Genomic DNA, 18,204 nt, shown 5'->3' with positions numbered 1-18,204 from the left:
AATGGACACGTACTTCTTTCGCACCTGGGTAAATATAGCGGGAAATTAAGCCGGAATAATTATGCTGCAAATTATATACATTTATCAAATTGCTCAGACGAGGATTTATCAAACTGAGTAAAAAATGCTAGGTTGAGCATGTGGTCCATGGACCTCTTATATTAGCATTTCATATAATACCTGCATGGTACATCCATTATCAGTCTGAAATTCAAGAATTTAACGAAGCTCTAAATACTAATGAAAAATGCTTTTTGGACTTTGAGAAAATGTATCATAAAATGCTGCTCCTATTCAGTGTTTCTAATTCATTTTCAACATAGGGTACCTGCATTATTTCTCCAGGAAAAATGTTCAAAGACAATGAACTATTTTTGTAAACAGAAATCACTTTCATTCACTTACATTGAGAAAATTAATGGAAATAATGAATTCAATTACTTAATCTCCGTCTAATATAACGTTAAGAATACTTTATAATTAATTACAAATTGTGTCATTAACAGTAAATTTCAGTTTATTATATTTTTCTTCTAACTAAAGGACAGATCACTCCATCTGAATAAAACTACCCTACAAATAGAACTCTTTAGTGTGCAGTGTTTAGAGCTTCCTTAATGAAGCAAGAATGTTTTTGTCTTTACAAAAGGCCAAAAAAAAAAAAAAATGAAGTTTCGAACAAAATTTGCCCCCCCCCCCCATTCAAAACTTTAATGTACATTTACAGGATACCAATAATCACATTCCGAATGATTTAAATGGATACCGCCAAAAATGTAAGAGGAATTGGGAACCAGATTTTTGGGGTACAAAAACGTGGTGTTCTGCCTACAGTTGGCTCCTGGATAAAAATGAAAATTAATTGACTAAGTAGGGTTTCTTGAAATCACTACAGGTTTTTGCAGAATAATGTAATCATATTCCATAACAGATTTGGTTTAAAATACAGGAGCTAGTAATGCTGGGAACCAGGTTTTTGTAGAAAAACGTCGTTTTTCGACCCTCCTCTTCATAAGAACTATTTTCCAATCTAATTAAAATCAGAATTCTTAGATCCGCGCCGTATACACTCTGCGTAAGAGTGTATATAAGGCATATATAAAGTACATAAGGATCTAAGAAATCTGAATTTAATTAGATTGACGCATTTCCTTCCGCATCAACTCTGGGGAACAAAATCTTGCTTTTAACCTTTTACTTGTATATATTACAATTCATCATTAATAAAGGTCATGATAAATTGCCCAAGTTTGATTAAATTGCCATATATAAATCCAGGAAATAGCACTTGTGGAAAGTGAATGTTTTGGCTTTTGCATAACTTATGGCATCTGTTTCAAGATCAATTCCTAAGAAGAGTGGGAAAACACTACTCAGATACATCGAAATGCTTTGTGGTGATGACAATAAATGTCAATTTCAAATTTTTCATTTTCTTCTTAAGAATCACGAGCAACTTGGCACGTATACTTGGGTAAGGGGTTTGTTCAAATGAAGGGCCACGTCCTCTTCCAAGGAGAGATAAATTGACAAATAGTGAAAATTGAGTAGGTTCATTTAAAAATCTTCTCAAGAATCACTGGGCTTGGCTTGAAGACTTATATGAAAGCTTCCTGACAAAGCGTAAATTCAAGTTTTTTGGAACCATATCCCCGCGGGGGTAGCTTGGGTGGGGACAAAAGGGCAATAAATTTTTTTTACGTAAGAATATATAGAAAAAAAATCTTTTAAAATCTTCTTCCAAGAACAACAAATTCATGAATAGTCATATTTATATGGAAGCATCGTCAGGTAGTGTAGAATCAAGTTTTTCTCAAGTCATGACCCGAGACGATATAGTGGGGCTATGATGGGCAATCAAAGTTTTAAATGGGAATATTTAGGAAAAATCTTCTTCTCTAGAAGAGCAAAGCTATGGTTAGTCATATCTAAACTGAAGCATCCTGAGTTAGTGTAAATTCAAATTTATTCAAATCACGGCCCCTAGGGGTAGGGTGAGGCCACTATGGGCGATTAAAGTTTTACTAAGAACACATGTAGAAAAAATCTTTAAAAGTCTTCCTCTCAAGAACAGTAAAGCCATGATTAGTCATATTTATATGGAAACATCATCAGGTAGTGTAAATTCAAGTTTAATGTTGAAATCATGACCCCGGGGTAGAGTGGATCCTCAATGGGCGATCAACGTTTTACATAAGAAAGTGTAGACTGAATAAAATCTTCTAAGAAAATCTTCTTCTCAAGAACAGCTTAGTCATGATTGGTCATATTTATATGGAAGAATCCTCAAAGACTGTAGATTCAAGTTTGTTCAAATCATGACCACGGGGGTAGGGTAGGGCTTTGAACAATGTAGGATCAAAGTTTTACATTAGAAGGTCTCAAGATATATAGCAAAAATCTTTAAAAATCTTCTTCTCAAGAACAGCACAGTCATAATTGGTTATATTTATATGCAAACATCCTCAGGGAGTGTAGATTCGGGTTTGTTCAAATCATGAACCCCTCCTCCTTTCCTTCGGGAGGGGGTTAAGAGGGACCACATATATGTAAACCTTTTAATACTGAACTGATTTCTGCTTTTCTGTAGCCAAAGTGCTCAGATGAGCGATGTGGTCCATGGGCCTCTTGTTTTTCTTTAACTTACTGGGAGTGAGAAGTTAGGAATTCCGACTTTTTTTAATCCTCTCGATTTCTTCCCCTAAAAATTGAACGTTAAACCTTGTCTGCCCTAATGTCAACCATGGTGCAAACAAAACGAACCAACTTTTCTGAATATATGTACACTGTACATATCTTTACACTGTGCATATATTTCCAAGTTGCCAACACCTAACTAATCATTCTCTGCCCATCATATCCAGTTCTTTGTCATGGCTTTTGCTCTATCGATTCCAGCTGGGTTTTGTTTTGCGACTACGTCTGTTATATAATATTCTTTATTAAAATCCATGAGCCCCTGTTCATAATATGCTAGTCCAAAAATCTATTCTGTCATATCATTTATTCATTTTCAAATTCTTTTAATCGCTCTTTAGTTATTTTTAGGCTCACCACTATATTTTTTTTTAATGAATGAAACTAAGGCGCATCCTAATAAAACATCAATACTAATAAGAACGTTGCTTTTATTACATTGAAAAACTAAATAACAGTTTTTCAAGTATTCCTTTATTTGGAAAGTATGGATGAATTATTCATCCATTTTTTTTCTACAGTGACTATAGGTCAAGATCATGACGCACCCTCAGGTCATAAGCAATCTTTGTGTGACGTGGATACTCCCTACATTATTCTCCATTAGGAAGATACGGAAACACACAAATTATGAACTTTTTCTGTCAGTGTCCTTGAACTTACACAAATGACCTTGGGTCAACGTCATGACACACTATCAGGTTATAAGCAATCTATGTGTAAAATGGGAACTCACTAAGTTTATCCATAAGAAGGATGTGGACCGGACACGAATCATGAATTATTTTGTATTTCTTATAATAGTTAGTGTAAACAATATTTTATTATAACAAAAGCATATAAATTAATAAAGCAGTAAATATTCAGAAAAATCTGAAATTTGGAATTAGCTATAGATTGATAAATTTAACTGTTTCCTTTCGCTAATAAACAACAAATATGTAACAATAATTCCTTGATTGACAGAGCGCACACTATGTGACATGAAATAATCAAAATTATAATAGATACATAAAGTTAAAACAGGCATTGTAACATAAAATTACAATGTAAATGAGAAATGAAGCAACCCTCTTAACAATAGGAAAGAAAGGGTTTCCACACTTCTTTCTGTAAAAAAAAAAAATAAAGTTTTAAAATTACTAAGTAATCGTATATATGATCAAAAGATTTCAAACAGAAATGATAAGGCGTTTACGATCATATTTTATGTCTTTTTGAGAACACTAGTTATATATGACCCCAATCATACAATTATTTTCAAACAATATAGTATACATGGAAATCTATAATATACATGTATACTGTATAAAGGTTAATTTCGCCCATTGTTATTTTCGCCCTTTCATACTTGCTAACAGTTTTGCCCCGTTTTATATTCGCCCAGTCATATTTTTGTTTAAGGAATTATACCGTGTTCCTTTAATTCGCCCACCTGTGAGTATGGCGAAAGGGGCGAAAATAAAACGGGGGCGAAAATGTCTCTTTATACAGTAGATCTCTTCATAATACAATTGTACAGTAACTGAAAAAAACTGATAGTTTGATTTAGAGATTCAATTTTCCATAGCGATTAGCGATATTTACGTTTTGAATTGATGATTTTTCATTCTTCATTTATACACAATGATACATTTGTCTTTCACTAATTTTAAACAATCTTCAATTGCCAATGTGTACATGATTAATTATAGTCATGTACTCATTGGAAAATTGTTGATTAGTAAAGACACATTTTTCTTGTGTGTCGGAAATAAAGAGGTATCGATAGGATGCATTCAGTATTTGACGATGCTGACCTTTCACATAACTCTAAACCATTTTAAACATCTTCTATATGTTCGAAAATGTTTTAGACTTCACATATTTTGTAAGCCTATTTTCATATGGCATTTATATCTTTCGTAAGTCATTTGTGCGCAAAACTATCAATATGTTTTCCTTTTACACAACTTTCCAACATCAAATAAATATTTTATGTATAATAAACAACTCTTCATATTTTCGCCCTCCCAATAATTTCACACTAAAAAAATTGTGAATATTGGAGCCAGAAGCAAGTCTTCCCAATTTTTGGATGGACCCCTCACTTTTAAAATTTCTGTTATATTTGTTTCGATTAGGTCATCTTTATGTTAAGTTCATTATCCATAACAGTATTGATTTAGATATTCAACAACAGTTTGAACATTATAAACGGTTCAAAACGAACTTACCTAAACGTTCATGAAATTCACTACTCCTCGAGCTGCCTGTAAAGAAAATCGAATTTTATTTATTATAGATATATATACTAGTACATGTATATAAAAATTTTGTAAGGGGAGGGAAAATACCCACATAATTTTTTTTATCACACTTACATTTAATTAACCTACAATATTAACGTCATGTATAGGAATGTGGACGCCTTTGACTTCTAGTATGGAGAGAGTTCCACTAACAGACCCGGCCACTAACAACAATGGACGACCACTTGGACTTTGATGTGGTGGAACGTATCTGAAAGTACATTATATGCTAGATCATCTTCTCTAGCCAAGGGTTTCCGATCCGAAATCTACTCTACTTGTAGATTTCGGATCGGAAACCCTTGGCTAGCGAAGATGATATTAGATGGATTGGAGATTTCCTATACATTAATATTACAAATCTATCAATAGTTTGGACTTTCAGTAGGTAGTAACACATGTACTTATATATATATATATATATATATATATATATATATATATATATATATATATATATATATATATATATATATATATATATATATATATATATATATATATATATATATCTACGTCACACCAAACTGTCGAACATTGATGTAGTCTGTTTATCTCACCCTAGAAAAAGCGTTAGCAGGAATAAAATAAGGTATTTCACACAAATTAGTGGTACAAACATTGTTTCCTACGATCAGAAGGTAAGCTTACGTCACCTCATTGTAGTCAGCAACGCATGAAAGTCCAAACTATCTGTAGAAATGTTCTATTTGAAGGCTTACCTTATATCCTCTGGATCTATACAACTGATGGTCTGTTCGTCAAAGGCTTCCGTCCATGTTACCTCCGAGTTTGGTATGTTCCAGAACACACTTTCAAAATGGGGCCTGAACATGTCTCCATTGAAAGAGTATATACTGATAGAACCTGGTCGCTCATTGCCAAGGAAAACTATAATTCTGTTGCCCTCATGAACTATTGCAATACTCTCACTTTCAGGACCCTTTGAAATGGATATATATATAAATATATATAAATATATATCAATATATATATATATATATATATATATATATATATATATATATATATATAATCATAACAAGTGTACTTTATCCATTAAGTGTTTAACAATTATTTCAGTAAGCATTGTGTGTAAAAATAACACTTACAATACACTTAATTTTTTAAAATTAGAACAGTAATGATGGTTTACTTTGTCATCCGATCTACTATCCATCGTTTTTTTTACAACTTCGTGAATCTTTTTTGCATCTGCGTTAAACAAGTCAGGTCTTGATTGTGATATAGTATCTTCTACGTCACTTCCGCTATCATAAACTTTGGTCATTGTATTCGCCCTCCAAATAGAAAATCCTCGTCCACCAAATGTGTAAAGTTTATCAAAGGTACCATCGGGTAATCGTCCATTTTCTTTTGTTATTTGCAGCCTTCCTTTCAAATTATAGAGATTATTCAAAACAAGTCACACACACACCCTCTTTATAACGTTATCTCTCTCTCTCTCACACACACACAGAGAGAGTTATCAACAGAAATCTATTACTTGTTCATTTTTTATTGACTTAAAAAATTTTTCCCTGCAATGTCAAAAGACTAGAGTACCTAAAATTGAATCGCCCATGATATTCCTTACGTTGTTCTCTTTCGCCCACCTTAATACATCAGAATTGTCTAGTAAAAAAAGAGGAAAATTAAACCATCTAAAAGTATAGTATTAAAAATTCATTGGAAATAAACCGAACCAATATCTGATCAGTAAATTACTATACGGTATCTAGGAAAACTGTACTTGATAGCATAATTTCCTTGGCTTGCACAACTTCACTGAAACCAGTCTTATGCAGAGGGTATTCTGAATAATCTTTAATATCACCCTCATTAGCCATAATGAGGTATTCAGCATTTTTAAAATCTATCACATGAATGGAGTCAGGTTGATACATCCCCATCACCGGCAAAGGTCTAATATGAATTCCTGAAAAAGATGAAATCTGAATTCGACATCTTTTGACAACAAAAATTACCAAAGACTCTGAAAAAGAAAAGTTCTCAGAAAAATTCGGAATTTTCAGGTTTTGGCGGTTGTGAAAAAATTAAAATAACAACACAGCTGGAATGAACGATCTTTGAGTGATTTTTTTCGTCAAAGAAAAATAAAGTTTTATCAAAATTAATTTACCATTGTCTTTGTCACTGGCATCAAGTTTAGAATTCCTCCAGTCTTTAAATCCAAGTCCGTGAATTGCTGTTATGTTTTCTGTCTCTAAATCTATCTCTGCTATTGCATTGTTTTCCTAGACAAATTCCAGAAATAGCCACAGATGGAATTAAAAATGGAATAATCGGTCATCTTCAAAGTAATTGATGCATCATTTATAAATGAATTTGACATCATTTTTCGGACAATTATAATTTCTTTCCGATTGAGAATAATATTGAAATGATTCTACAATGTTACATCGGGTACAAAATCATGAAATAGCATTATACGACTATGTAAACACGATTTGCTGCAAAAAGAGAAACTGATTGCATTTATCTATTTTAAAATATATACTCTGAAAAAAAGAGATTTAAGAATCCTTTTTACCTGAAGGCAAATGTAAGCTTTCCTTTCATCTTTGCTGTAAGTGATATATTCCGGTTCTACATCTTGGGAAAACGTATTATTATTTTCTTTATAGATAAACCGTACACCGGATTTTGACAAGTCCGACCACCTAAAAAAAGGTCGATCAAATCATTTCTAATATTCGAGTACTGTACTGAATATTTTCACTTTATTTATTTATGTTTTATTTATTAATTATTAAAATGAATTAAAAATTAAATGAATACAGCTGTGGCACTAAAACATCGTGAAATGACAAAGTGATTATTTTTAATATATATCTATATCTATATCTATATCTATATATATATATATATATATATATATATATATATATATATATATATATATATATATATATATATATATATACAGTTATATTTAAAAAAAATCAAAGTATAAAAATATATGTGCAAATTCCTACCTATCATTGAAATTGTGAAAATTCAGCCTTTTATACGAATAGTATGAGGCTGAGATGTTTTGACCATGGAACTTCAACAGTCCCACGCCGCCTTCTGGATCCACTAATTTGCCGTCTCTGGCAAAAGCTTCCGCCTCCAGGGCAATCAGAACAGTGCTACAGTGTGAGGAAGGCAGAAGCATGTCTGGTAGGGGACCAACTGAAAACAATTGTTAATGTTAATCTTGATATTATAAACAATAGTTTGTAGCTGACAGATCACATGTTCATCGTTTGATATGCTACTATTAACTGGGCTGGTATAGTCAAAAGCTATCAAAAAGTTAATTACATCAACTATATTCTCATGAAAAAAAATATAATTGCTGTTTTATTTTGACGAAACATGGCATGATTTTTTTGTCAGCATTAGAAATGTGTACCTGTAATATTTAGAACAGCCTCCATTGTATTATATTTTTTATCATACTTCTTGAAGACGATCACTCTCCCAGCCTCTCTATTTTGATTATTATCCAATGCGACAAACACATGATCTCCACAGAATTCCACGTCAGTGGGATCAAAATCGCCTAAAATCTCATGGAAGAGAATTATTGGCTTGTGAACATCGGATATGTCTATAACATTGAGTTTGGACGCTCCTGAAATTATAACTTGTAAATATGGAATCTCAAATTGATACTTTTTCAAAGAAGACGTTTTTCTTTCCTTATAATGAGGGGAAAAGGTGTACTTTAAATTTATGACAAATAACTCAATAAAAAAAATATATTAAGGTTGTAAACACAAGTCATATATATATTTTTTTATCAATTTCAACTTAGTAGAATTTTGTTTGGGATAAAAAAAAATCAATGATATTGGAATACTTTTTTGTACCATATATACAATATGATGGGTTAGAGGAGAAAAATTAATTTTTAGGCAAATGGTCAAACTCAGTTATAAAGTTTAGACAAGTTATCAACGCTTCACAAAAGCAGAAGCAGAAGAAGAATGTTGCCGGTTAAGATGGCTTTAAAAATATTTTAATATTTTTTGTTTTGATATTTTCATATCATTTTCCTAAATTCATTTTTTTCTCATGCATTTTTCTCCTTTCTAGTTAAACCTTGTTTTATGAATCAAATATTTGTAGATATCTGCAGTCGGTTTATACCTCAAGCTAAGCTTAAGTTTGCTATCAAAATAAATACATAAATTATATATACATATATATATACAATATAAATCCTTTAACTTACCAACAATATATACAATTTTATCCTGCGGATCGTAAGCGAGTTGTTCAGCAGCTCCTCCAACCAAAGTAAAAACCGGCGTCCCAGCCTCAGTGTATGAAAATGGCACGTATAAGTCAGAAATTTTCTCTAAATGAATATTCTCACAATGCCCATAAATGGAAAATAATATATGTGAGAAAATTAGAAGATTTTGAAAGGACTTTATGCTATTTTTCATATTTAACATATTTTTGACTTTAACAACTTCATAAATGGGGTATTTTGAGTATGAATTCTAGTTTGACTAAATTTGATGAATTTATATTGGGTTGTCATGTGATCAAATATCTAGACTTAGTGAGGTAGTCACGCACCGACCCATGTGGAAGGACAGCCTCGATATTAACATTTGTAACGCAAAAATCTTATTACGAATTGGTACTAACTTCCCAACGTACACATTTTCATAATCCCTAGTTGGTAAATGACGCATTTTCTTTGGTAGAATATCAGTGCAATGCACTTTAAAGATAGAATTCTGTAAAGATTAGAAAAAAAGGCATTTGAATCTGTTTTTTTTCCTCTGTGATATGTAATGAAGATAATGTTTTCATACGATACGATCATAAAGATTTATTCATCTTTGATAAAGTAGAAATTAAAAAAAAAAAACCAATTACTTGCCTTTTTCATTAAAAGTAACCGTAACCTATATATTTAAAACATGTGAAATGAATATATGAGGTTGGTTTTACACGACAGAGTTTTTTTTTTTTTTTTTGCTGTTGAAAATTGTGTTATCATTAACCCTTTATTTAGTAGTTATTGAAATTTTTTGTAATTAAAACATTTCATATAATTTAAAACCGTTTTAAGTCGACAAAAAGTTCAAAACTTAGAGCCTTTAGAATTCGATAATTTTTAAAGTGGATTATTCGATTCAAATTATATAATTATTTTTCATACATTTGACAATTCACACGTGAAAGGGTACTTAACGACCCATAATCTGATAGGAAAAACAAACAAACGAAGGTCATATATGTCGCCTAATCTTTAAATGTCATTGAAAATATTTAAAAGGCAGGTCTCATCGATTCTATTCCAAATATTGTTAAAACTCGCATGCACTGAAAAGGTGCTAAATTTACAGTACTGTTAAATCAAAATAAATCATCATTCACACCATTCTGTATTGTAGTAGAAGCTAAACAATAGCACACTCATTATTCTTAAATATGATTTCTTTAAGGAAGTATTTTCTCAAAAAAAAAAAACCCCTCCTTTTTTTTCCCAATCATTCAAACTATTTTTATTTATTTTTTAAATATCACAATAAATGACAGTAAATTCAATAATAAAGATTACAATTTTTACACAAATATTTTATATATTATATGTAATCATTTCATGAATCCACACTCCTAACAGAGGAAGAAGGACATTCCTTTCTGAAAAAGAATTAGATATTAAATAAAAAGTAATGAAAACAACGAAACAAAGAATATGTACGAGTTGTGATGGTAAGAAAGTATGATGAATTGATCGACAGACGGACGATTAAAAACGATACATGTGTATACTTTTTTTGTAGAAAGAGGGGATAAAATTGTTTTTTTTTAAATACATAGTGAAGAAAAAAAGCTTACGTGAGTAGTTTAGAGATCCCTCATTTCTGATATTTTCTGTAACATAAAAATGGTATTATACAAACTAATTTTTAATCATATTAATTAACATTAATGAATAATCTGAATGAAAAGTACAATCTTAATAAGCCTAGCTTACCAATATTGATCCCTTTGACTTCTAATATAGAAAAAGTGCCACTGGCAGAACCGGCCACTAATAATAGAGGTCTACCGCTTGGACTTTGATGTGGTGGAATGTATCTAAAAGTATTCAAAATTATTACAAAATTAAACATCATTGACATATCAAAAAATTGTATGAAATTCAAATATACTTTTATTTTATGCTACTTAAAATAAAAGAACCTAAAAAATTAAAATACATGTATGTTGTTATTCTATGGCACTTAAAAGTGTGAGCAATTCAATTACTTTAGATCCTCTGGATCTATACAACTTATAGCCTTCCGGTCAAAAGCATGTGTCCATGATTCCTCCGAAGAAGGTATATCTGAGAAAACACTTTCAAAGCTTGGTGAGGTCATACTTCCAATAAATGAATATATACTGATAGAACCTGGTCTCTCGTTTCCAAGGAAGACTATCACTTTATTACCATCGTGGGCAACTGCAAGGCTCTCACTCTCAGGACCCTTTGATGTTTAAAAAGGAAATCATTATTGCGCATAAATTAACGCCATTAATTAACTTTTTACATCGATAAATAATGAAAAGTTCTATCAGACATGCTTTCAATATTTTCATCTACTTTAAAGATATCCACATTAACAGAACTGTAAATATATGTGGAAATATATATGTTGGACATTAACTGTTTATCGCCTCATTGCTTTAAAAAAAGCAATGCATGGTATCAAATTATGAAAAGATATGATTTACTTTGTTATCTGATCTAGAGTCCATTGTGGACTTAATAATGGCGTCAGTTTTAGCATCTGCATTGAAGAGATCGGGTCTTGATTCTGCGTGAGTATCTTCTACATCACTTCCGCTATCATAAACTTTAGTCATTGAATCAGCCCTCCAAACAGTTAATCCTCTTCCACCAAATGTGTACAGTTTATCAAAAGTTCCGTCCGCTAATCGCCCATTTTCTGTTGTAACCTGCAGCCTACCTTTAAAACAGAAATGTCAATTAAACTGAGTCAAACATATCTTTGAGACAGAAATTTCAATTTTAAGTAACTCAAACGTATAATAAAATAGTAATAAAATTCGTATTTTAATGAGTGATAGCAAAGCATTTGTAACGAACGAGAGCGATTACCTAAAATTGTATCATCCAAGATATTCTCTACATTGTTCTGATATGCCCACCTTGTGACTTCGGAATTATCTATGAAAAATAATAATTTAATGTTATGTGAGAATAGAAAATAGATAAATGTATAAGAAAGAGAGGTGTTGCTTTTTTCCTTGCTTATTATATCTACAATTCAGTATACAGTACTTGCTAAAGTGATGTCCTTGGCTCTTATTTCTTCACTAAAACCAGTCATATTCAGTGGATATCCAGAATAATCTTTGCTGTCTCCTTCGCTGGCTGTAATGATGTATTCAACATCTTTCATTTTCACCAAATGGATAGCGTCAGGTTGGTACATCCCATACACCGGAAGTGATCTAATGACAATTTCTAGAGGAGAAAAAGGATAATCAGGTGTACAATCTTACAGTCAGAAGAAAAGCAGATACGTAAAATTATTTTTCCAAAAGACTTTGTTGGTTTAAAATCGCTTCATTACATTACCATTATCTTTGTCATTAGCATCGAGTTTAGAATTACTCCAGTTTTTGAAACCAAGTCCGTGAACTGCTGTAATGTTTTCAGTCTCCAAATCCACCACAGCTATGGCATTATTTTCCTGTTAAATTGATGGACAAACAAATTATTAGAGTTTTAAACTAAAAAAATCTACTTTTAAATCAAGTTAATAGAGATGACAAAGTTAATTTACATATGACCAGAGAGAAAAGTTTTTTTCCACAGGCTCAGGATGCCATGAGATATGAATTTTGAATCTGATTATCTTATATCATTTGGCTTTCCAGCAATTTGTTTCAGCCGCCATATCATTTTCGGATGTATTTTTAATTACAAAACTATGAATAAAAATAGTTTTCATTTTTAAATCATAGTGATAAAACATTTGTAATGAAATGTGAATAAAATTTTACCTCATATAATGATCGAAGAGGGTGTGACAAATGTATGGATTCGGTGCTACCAAGGACATTTGGGAAACCGTTTCGTTAAAGGCTAAGGACATTTGCACGAATACACCTGTATTTGATCAAGGACATTTCAGGAAGGAAAGGTGGACATTTACTTCAACGTATATAATAAGCATTTACCTTATTAAACTTAAATGACAACTGGTCCACGAGTCGAATCGGTTCAAAACTGAACGGTAGAAAGTACACTGTCAAAAGATTGAATTTGTTATTTGTGATCTGGAAATGTGAGATATGATCAGGACGGTCCGAAGAAATATTATGAACTTTCTGGTTCGGTGGGATACAGCACGTAATGGCCAAAAAAAAGTTTAAAAATAACTGACATATTGTTACATTTCTAACTTGGTTTTGTTCTTATTATCATGGTTTTAAATTTTGAATGTACTTAAATTTATATAAATTATGCATTTACATCCCCCTTTATTCAAAATTTATAACATAATATTATGCTGGTGACTAATCTCTTATGAGCACTTGTTTTAAAAATATGTTTTTAAATATGTGTGTGTATTCTGTTAGAAATTGCTTTTCCATCTATAGGTGGTGAACAGGAGAGGGTAAAGGGGGAGGTGTTGCAAAGACATTCCTGAAAGATCATATATATATAAAAAAAATCTAAGTTGAAAATACAAAAATAAATGTTAATATCAAAAGCTGCGTTCTCTTAGATTTGTTCCTTCAAATGTCCGTCTCTCATCTAGATCTGCACAAATGTTCGTCGGTTTCCGTTGCCTTAGAGCAAATGATGTTTGTTCGTAAGAGCTACTTCTCTATACAGTGACATATCAAGCTTTAGAAGGCGTTTTGATCTATAGTATAGTAGTACTTGAGGATGGCTTGCTTGCGATTTTATATCTATGATATTCAGTAGGGTAGTATTTGTTTAAACTCAGAGAGGACTTTGAAAGTATCAAAGGGGGCGTTTTCTGAACCATTGATTTTTTTTCCAAATTCGTGCATAATACTCATTCATGAGCGAATGAATTTTTAAAAAAATGAACTTTTACTTTTTTTTTTATTTTGCTTTAATTTGCTTTGTTTCTTTTTTGAGTTTAGAATGTTTTTACTTGTTTTGCATTCTGGTTTTGATTTAGTTTTTCGTTTTTTAATGTATGACATTGAACCTTGTGTTTGATTTTAAAGTAATAGAAATTTGGAACCGTAACAAAGTATCCACACTCATTCTTTTCCTTCCCTTAAATTGCGATATGTTATGGTTTATGGTGGTATTGAGTTACAATTGTAAGAGAGATGTACTATGATGCATGTCTAAAGTATCTGTTTATTTCGTATTTCAAAACATGTTTAGTGTCCATGGATTTATAGTACTTTATAGTCAAACATAGTAACTTTTATATAACCTGTGTGACCATATCATGGTCCATATATTCTCATAAGTATATACTATAATGTAAAGAAATAATTCACACTGATTACATGTATTTAATTCCCTTATGACTAACAAATAAAAGACAAAAAGAATATTGGTCATTTCTATTAAACACAGTCAAAATCTTATTTAATTTGATTCATATGCAAGTTCAGGTTTCTAGCAAAGAACATTTCTTCTTTCATGATAGAAATTCCTGAATCTTAACTTTTTCAATATTTGCCTAAATTTTATATGTATTTCAATTGGTATTTGGAAAAGGGGTTTGTAAATTATGGGGCTTTAGACTGATAAATTTATGGAGCAATTTTTGCAATATGCTCTTGAGATAAAAGATAAAATGCATAAATAGTGGCACGCCAAAGGATTATTCCTTTCGGTATTTTGTAAGGAGTGATTTAACTAAAATAAGGCCTTAGTAACCACCTATAAATGCGCACGCAATCGTATGCCTTAATTTATTTGCTGTTCTCGGGGAATTATAGAGATACTGATCAAATTAGAAAGAAATATGCAATATATTAATTAATGAAGGATGACTTAACTCAGGTACGAGTTATGTTGTGAAACTTTCATTTACCTGAAGGCAAACGTAAGCTTTCGTCTCATCTTTACTGAAAGTGATATACTCAGGTTCTAAATCTTGAGAAAACGTGTTGTTTTGTTCTTTGTAAACAAATCGTACACCAGATTTTGACAGGTCATTCCATCTACAAATCACACAAATATTTTACACTAATACCATATATAGAAACCAAGAGATGAAACATTTCATTATGAGGTTATAGATGAATTCATGAAAACTACTTATCATAAGTTCTTTATACCCACATTCATCTTCTTGGTCAAAGAGATGATTTTAAGATAAGTTATTTTTTGATTAATTACTCTTGTGTACGTTTTAGTGAACCAGTAATTAATTTAGGACTGTAGGTGACATTCTGTCAGTGGTAATTTTCATTGTCTTACCTATCATTAAAATTGTGAAAATTTAGTCTTTTGTAGGAATAAGTTGAGGAAGTGATGTTTACACCTTGAAACTTCAGAAGTCCAACTCCACCCTCAGGGTCAACCAATTTACCATTTTTAGGAAATGCCTCCGCCTCAAGAGCGATTAAAACAGTTCTGCAGTTTGAGGTTGGAAGCAGCATGTCTGGCAAAGGTCCAACTGAAATTTTATCATTTAGAAATATTAAAACAATTCTTGGAATTTTTACTGATCTCACCCGTGCAAAATTTTAATTCATTTCTTCTGAAATATTTGAGAGAGAGAGAGAGAGAGAGAGAGATACAAAATACATATAAAAGACTTTAAGGTACCTGTGATATTTAAAACAGCCTCCATTGTGTTATACTTCTTGTTATATTTCTTGAAGACGACTACTCTCCCAGCTTCTCTGTCCTTATTATTATCCAAAGCGACAAACACATGATCTCCGCAGAATTCTACATCAGTTGGATCAAAATCACCCAGAACTTTATGATAAAGGATCTGTGGATTTTCCACTTTGGATATATCGATAACATTTACTTTGGATGCCCCTGTAATTATTTTTTTAGGTTTTATGGTTGCGATGAAAAAATTCCCAAGTTCTAATGAAGACAAGCTAATGGCAATGGCGAAACATGAAGGATGGCCTCTTTCTTTTATATTTATTCATCACTGCATCAGACATAAGAGAGTCAAGTATGACTTTTTGAATTTTGGTTTAGGTTCAGTATGAACTTTTTTTTACATAGTATTTTGTATTTGACACTTTTTTGCTATACATGTACTTCGGATAATAAATTTTTCGTTATGCATTAAACAATACTACCTGATCTGTATAACAGAATTTTAAAATATTTTTAACATAAAGGCGTACCAGATTATTAGCTGAAAGTTTCGTATTTTTTTCTTTTTTAATAAATATTTTTGCATAAAAAAACTCACCAACAATATACACAATCTGATCCTGAAAATCATAAGCCAGTTGTTCTGCCGATCCTTCCGCCAAAGAAAAAGTAGGAACCCCCTCGTCAGTATAGGAAAACGGTATGTATAAAGTAGAAATTTTGTTCAGATGAATATTTTCACCTTGAATGTAAGTAATCAATAACATTTGTAAGAAAAATTGTAGTTTAAAAAACATTTTTGAAGCACACTTCATATTGCATTTAAAGAACAGATTTGGTTTTTAACTGCATGTCCGTTTCATGTGATTCACACATGCTCCCAAGTTTTTATGACACTCTGAGCATACACCATAAAGCATTCATTTGGAAGTGTGGTCAACAAGAAGTAAAATATTTACACTTATTATATATTCAAAAGGCTAAGTATGATGGGCATCTCCAGTCTACCGATCATTAATTTCTAGAACAATTTTATTATCTTTTCCTTCTGATGGAAGAAATAGATATTACTCAAAATTTTGTTGAAATTTCTAGTTACAAAAGCTATTGTGAATAACATAGTAAGATTTTATTAATAAAAAAAAACTAGTCAAAAGAATTTACACAGGTCAGAAAATCTTAATATCCAAACAAAAAGGATAAAATATTTAAAACTAAACCAGAAGTAACAAAGTTATAGGCCAGATTCGTTTTGATTGCATCGAGATAGACAAAAGGCAAACTATAGCTGAAACCAATATGGTGTGTCAAGATATGTACCGGAAATGTTACAGATTTTTGCAGGGCAATAGAGAGCGTAACATTTGAGAATTTTGTGTGAATTTGACCTTCAGTTCAGCCAAACTTAAATTCCCTTGCTACCTATTGATATTAAACAGTTAATTTAAGAGATGAATTCAATTTTTAGAATCCATGTGGACATGAACTACGACGCTTTACGCCGGCATATTTCATGAAGCGCGTTAGCATGAATTCTCAAAATTTAAATTCATATCTTATATTTACATTATTTTTCTGATGACTTGCTACATGTTTTTGTCATTCAACGATCATTTTTCTTAAAATAAAGTTTGCACTATTTTTTTGACTTTAGTCACATCACAAAGGAACTTACTATTCTTACTCATCCTACGGTAGTTCATGACAACATGAACTTTTTTCTAATTTGCAAAGAATCTTAAGGAAAAATATTTGGAAATGTAAATATACATAGTTATTGGGAACAATGATATTGCATGACGTTGGCAAACATTTCTCTACTGGTCCACATACGTTGACAATAAAAGGACGAAATGAAAGTCACACAAATGGACATTATCCTTATATGATGATTAGATACATTAGTAAATAGATTTTTTTAATTTAACATGATATTACATACTAAAATTATGCAGTTTTTGACAATGTTTGCGCTATGTACATACATGTAAAGTACCTAACAATTATTTACCATTTGCTTATCCTTGTTTTAATATTTGACTATCAACACTGTAGTCGCCCGCGGGGCGCAGTGGTTAGAGCGTTCGCTCTAATGTCGCGGAGTAAGGAGTTAATCCTTACATCGCGGGTTCGAATCCCACTGTGGGACGTGGAGACCGGTCCTTCGGATGAGACCGTATAAACCGAGGTCCCGTGTCGCAGTAGGTGCTGTCACGAAAAAGATCCCTCACTGCTCAATGGCCCTGAGTGCCGAGTATAGGACAAAATTTGCAGCTCTCCACAGGCAAGTGGTGGCGTCTCCATATGAGTGAAAAATTCTCGAGAGGGACGTTAAACAACAAACAAACAAACAAACATCAACACTGTAAACTCAGA

The 18,204-nt window shown here is 31.7% G+C and overlaps 1 protein-coding gene across 1 annotated transcript; it reads right to left on the bottom strand.

The window, feature by feature from the left end:
- Window positions 1-5,262: 5,262 nt before the first annotated feature.
- LOC133197075 (uncharacterized) lies at window positions 5,263-16,619 on the bottom strand. Its single transcript, XM_061332915.1, has 20 exons — window positions 16,427-16,619; window positions 15,814-16,035; window positions 15,463-15,661; window positions 15,074-15,203; window positions 12,616-12,730; window positions 12,316-12,501; window positions 12,133-12,201; window positions 11,745-11,980; window positions 11,277-11,497; window positions 11,002-11,105; window positions 10,863-10,898; window positions 8,410-8,631; window positions 7,988-8,186; window positions 7,543-7,672; window positions 7,132-7,246; window positions 6,742-6,927; window positions 6,555-6,623; window positions 6,145-6,383; window positions 5,711-5,931; window positions 5,263-5,329 (listed from the first exon to the last, which is right to left on the bottom strand). The coding sequence occupies exons 1-20, from the start codon at window positions 16,593-16,595 to the stop codon at window positions 5,263-5,265; spliced, it is 3,135 nt and encodes a 1,044-aa protein (XP_061188899.1). The 5' UTR covers window positions 16,596-16,619.
- Between the last annotated feature and the right edge of the window lie 1,585 nt (window positions 16,620-18,204).

Source organism: Saccostrea echinata, unplaced genomic scaffold, assembly GCF_033153115.1.
Source record: "Saccostrea echinata isolate AGI-Se365-2 ecotype Australia unplaced genomic scaffold, CSIRO_AGI_Sech_v1 ptg000030l, whole genome shotgun sequence".
Classification (NCBI taxonomy): domain Eukaryota; kingdom Metazoa; phylum Mollusca; class Bivalvia; order Ostreida; family Ostreidae; genus Saccostrea; species Saccostrea echinata.
This window is presented reverse-complemented; position numbering and strand designations above follow the sequence as displayed.

Bases quoted from the DNA above. Each gene is read 5' to 3' on its own strand.
- LOC133197075 (XM_061332915.1), bottom strand. From the start codon at position 16,595: ATGTTATTGATTACTTACATTCAAGGTGAAAATATTCATCTGAACAAA. The intron at 15,204-15,462 runs GTAAGACAATGA...TGTGATTTGTAG, and splicing joins TTTCACAATTTTAATGATAG to ATGGAATGACCTGTCAAAAT. The intron at 5,932-6,144 runs GTAAACCATCAT...TCCATTTCAAAG, and splicing joins ATAGTAGATCGGATGACAAA to GGTCCTGAAAGTGAGAGTAT.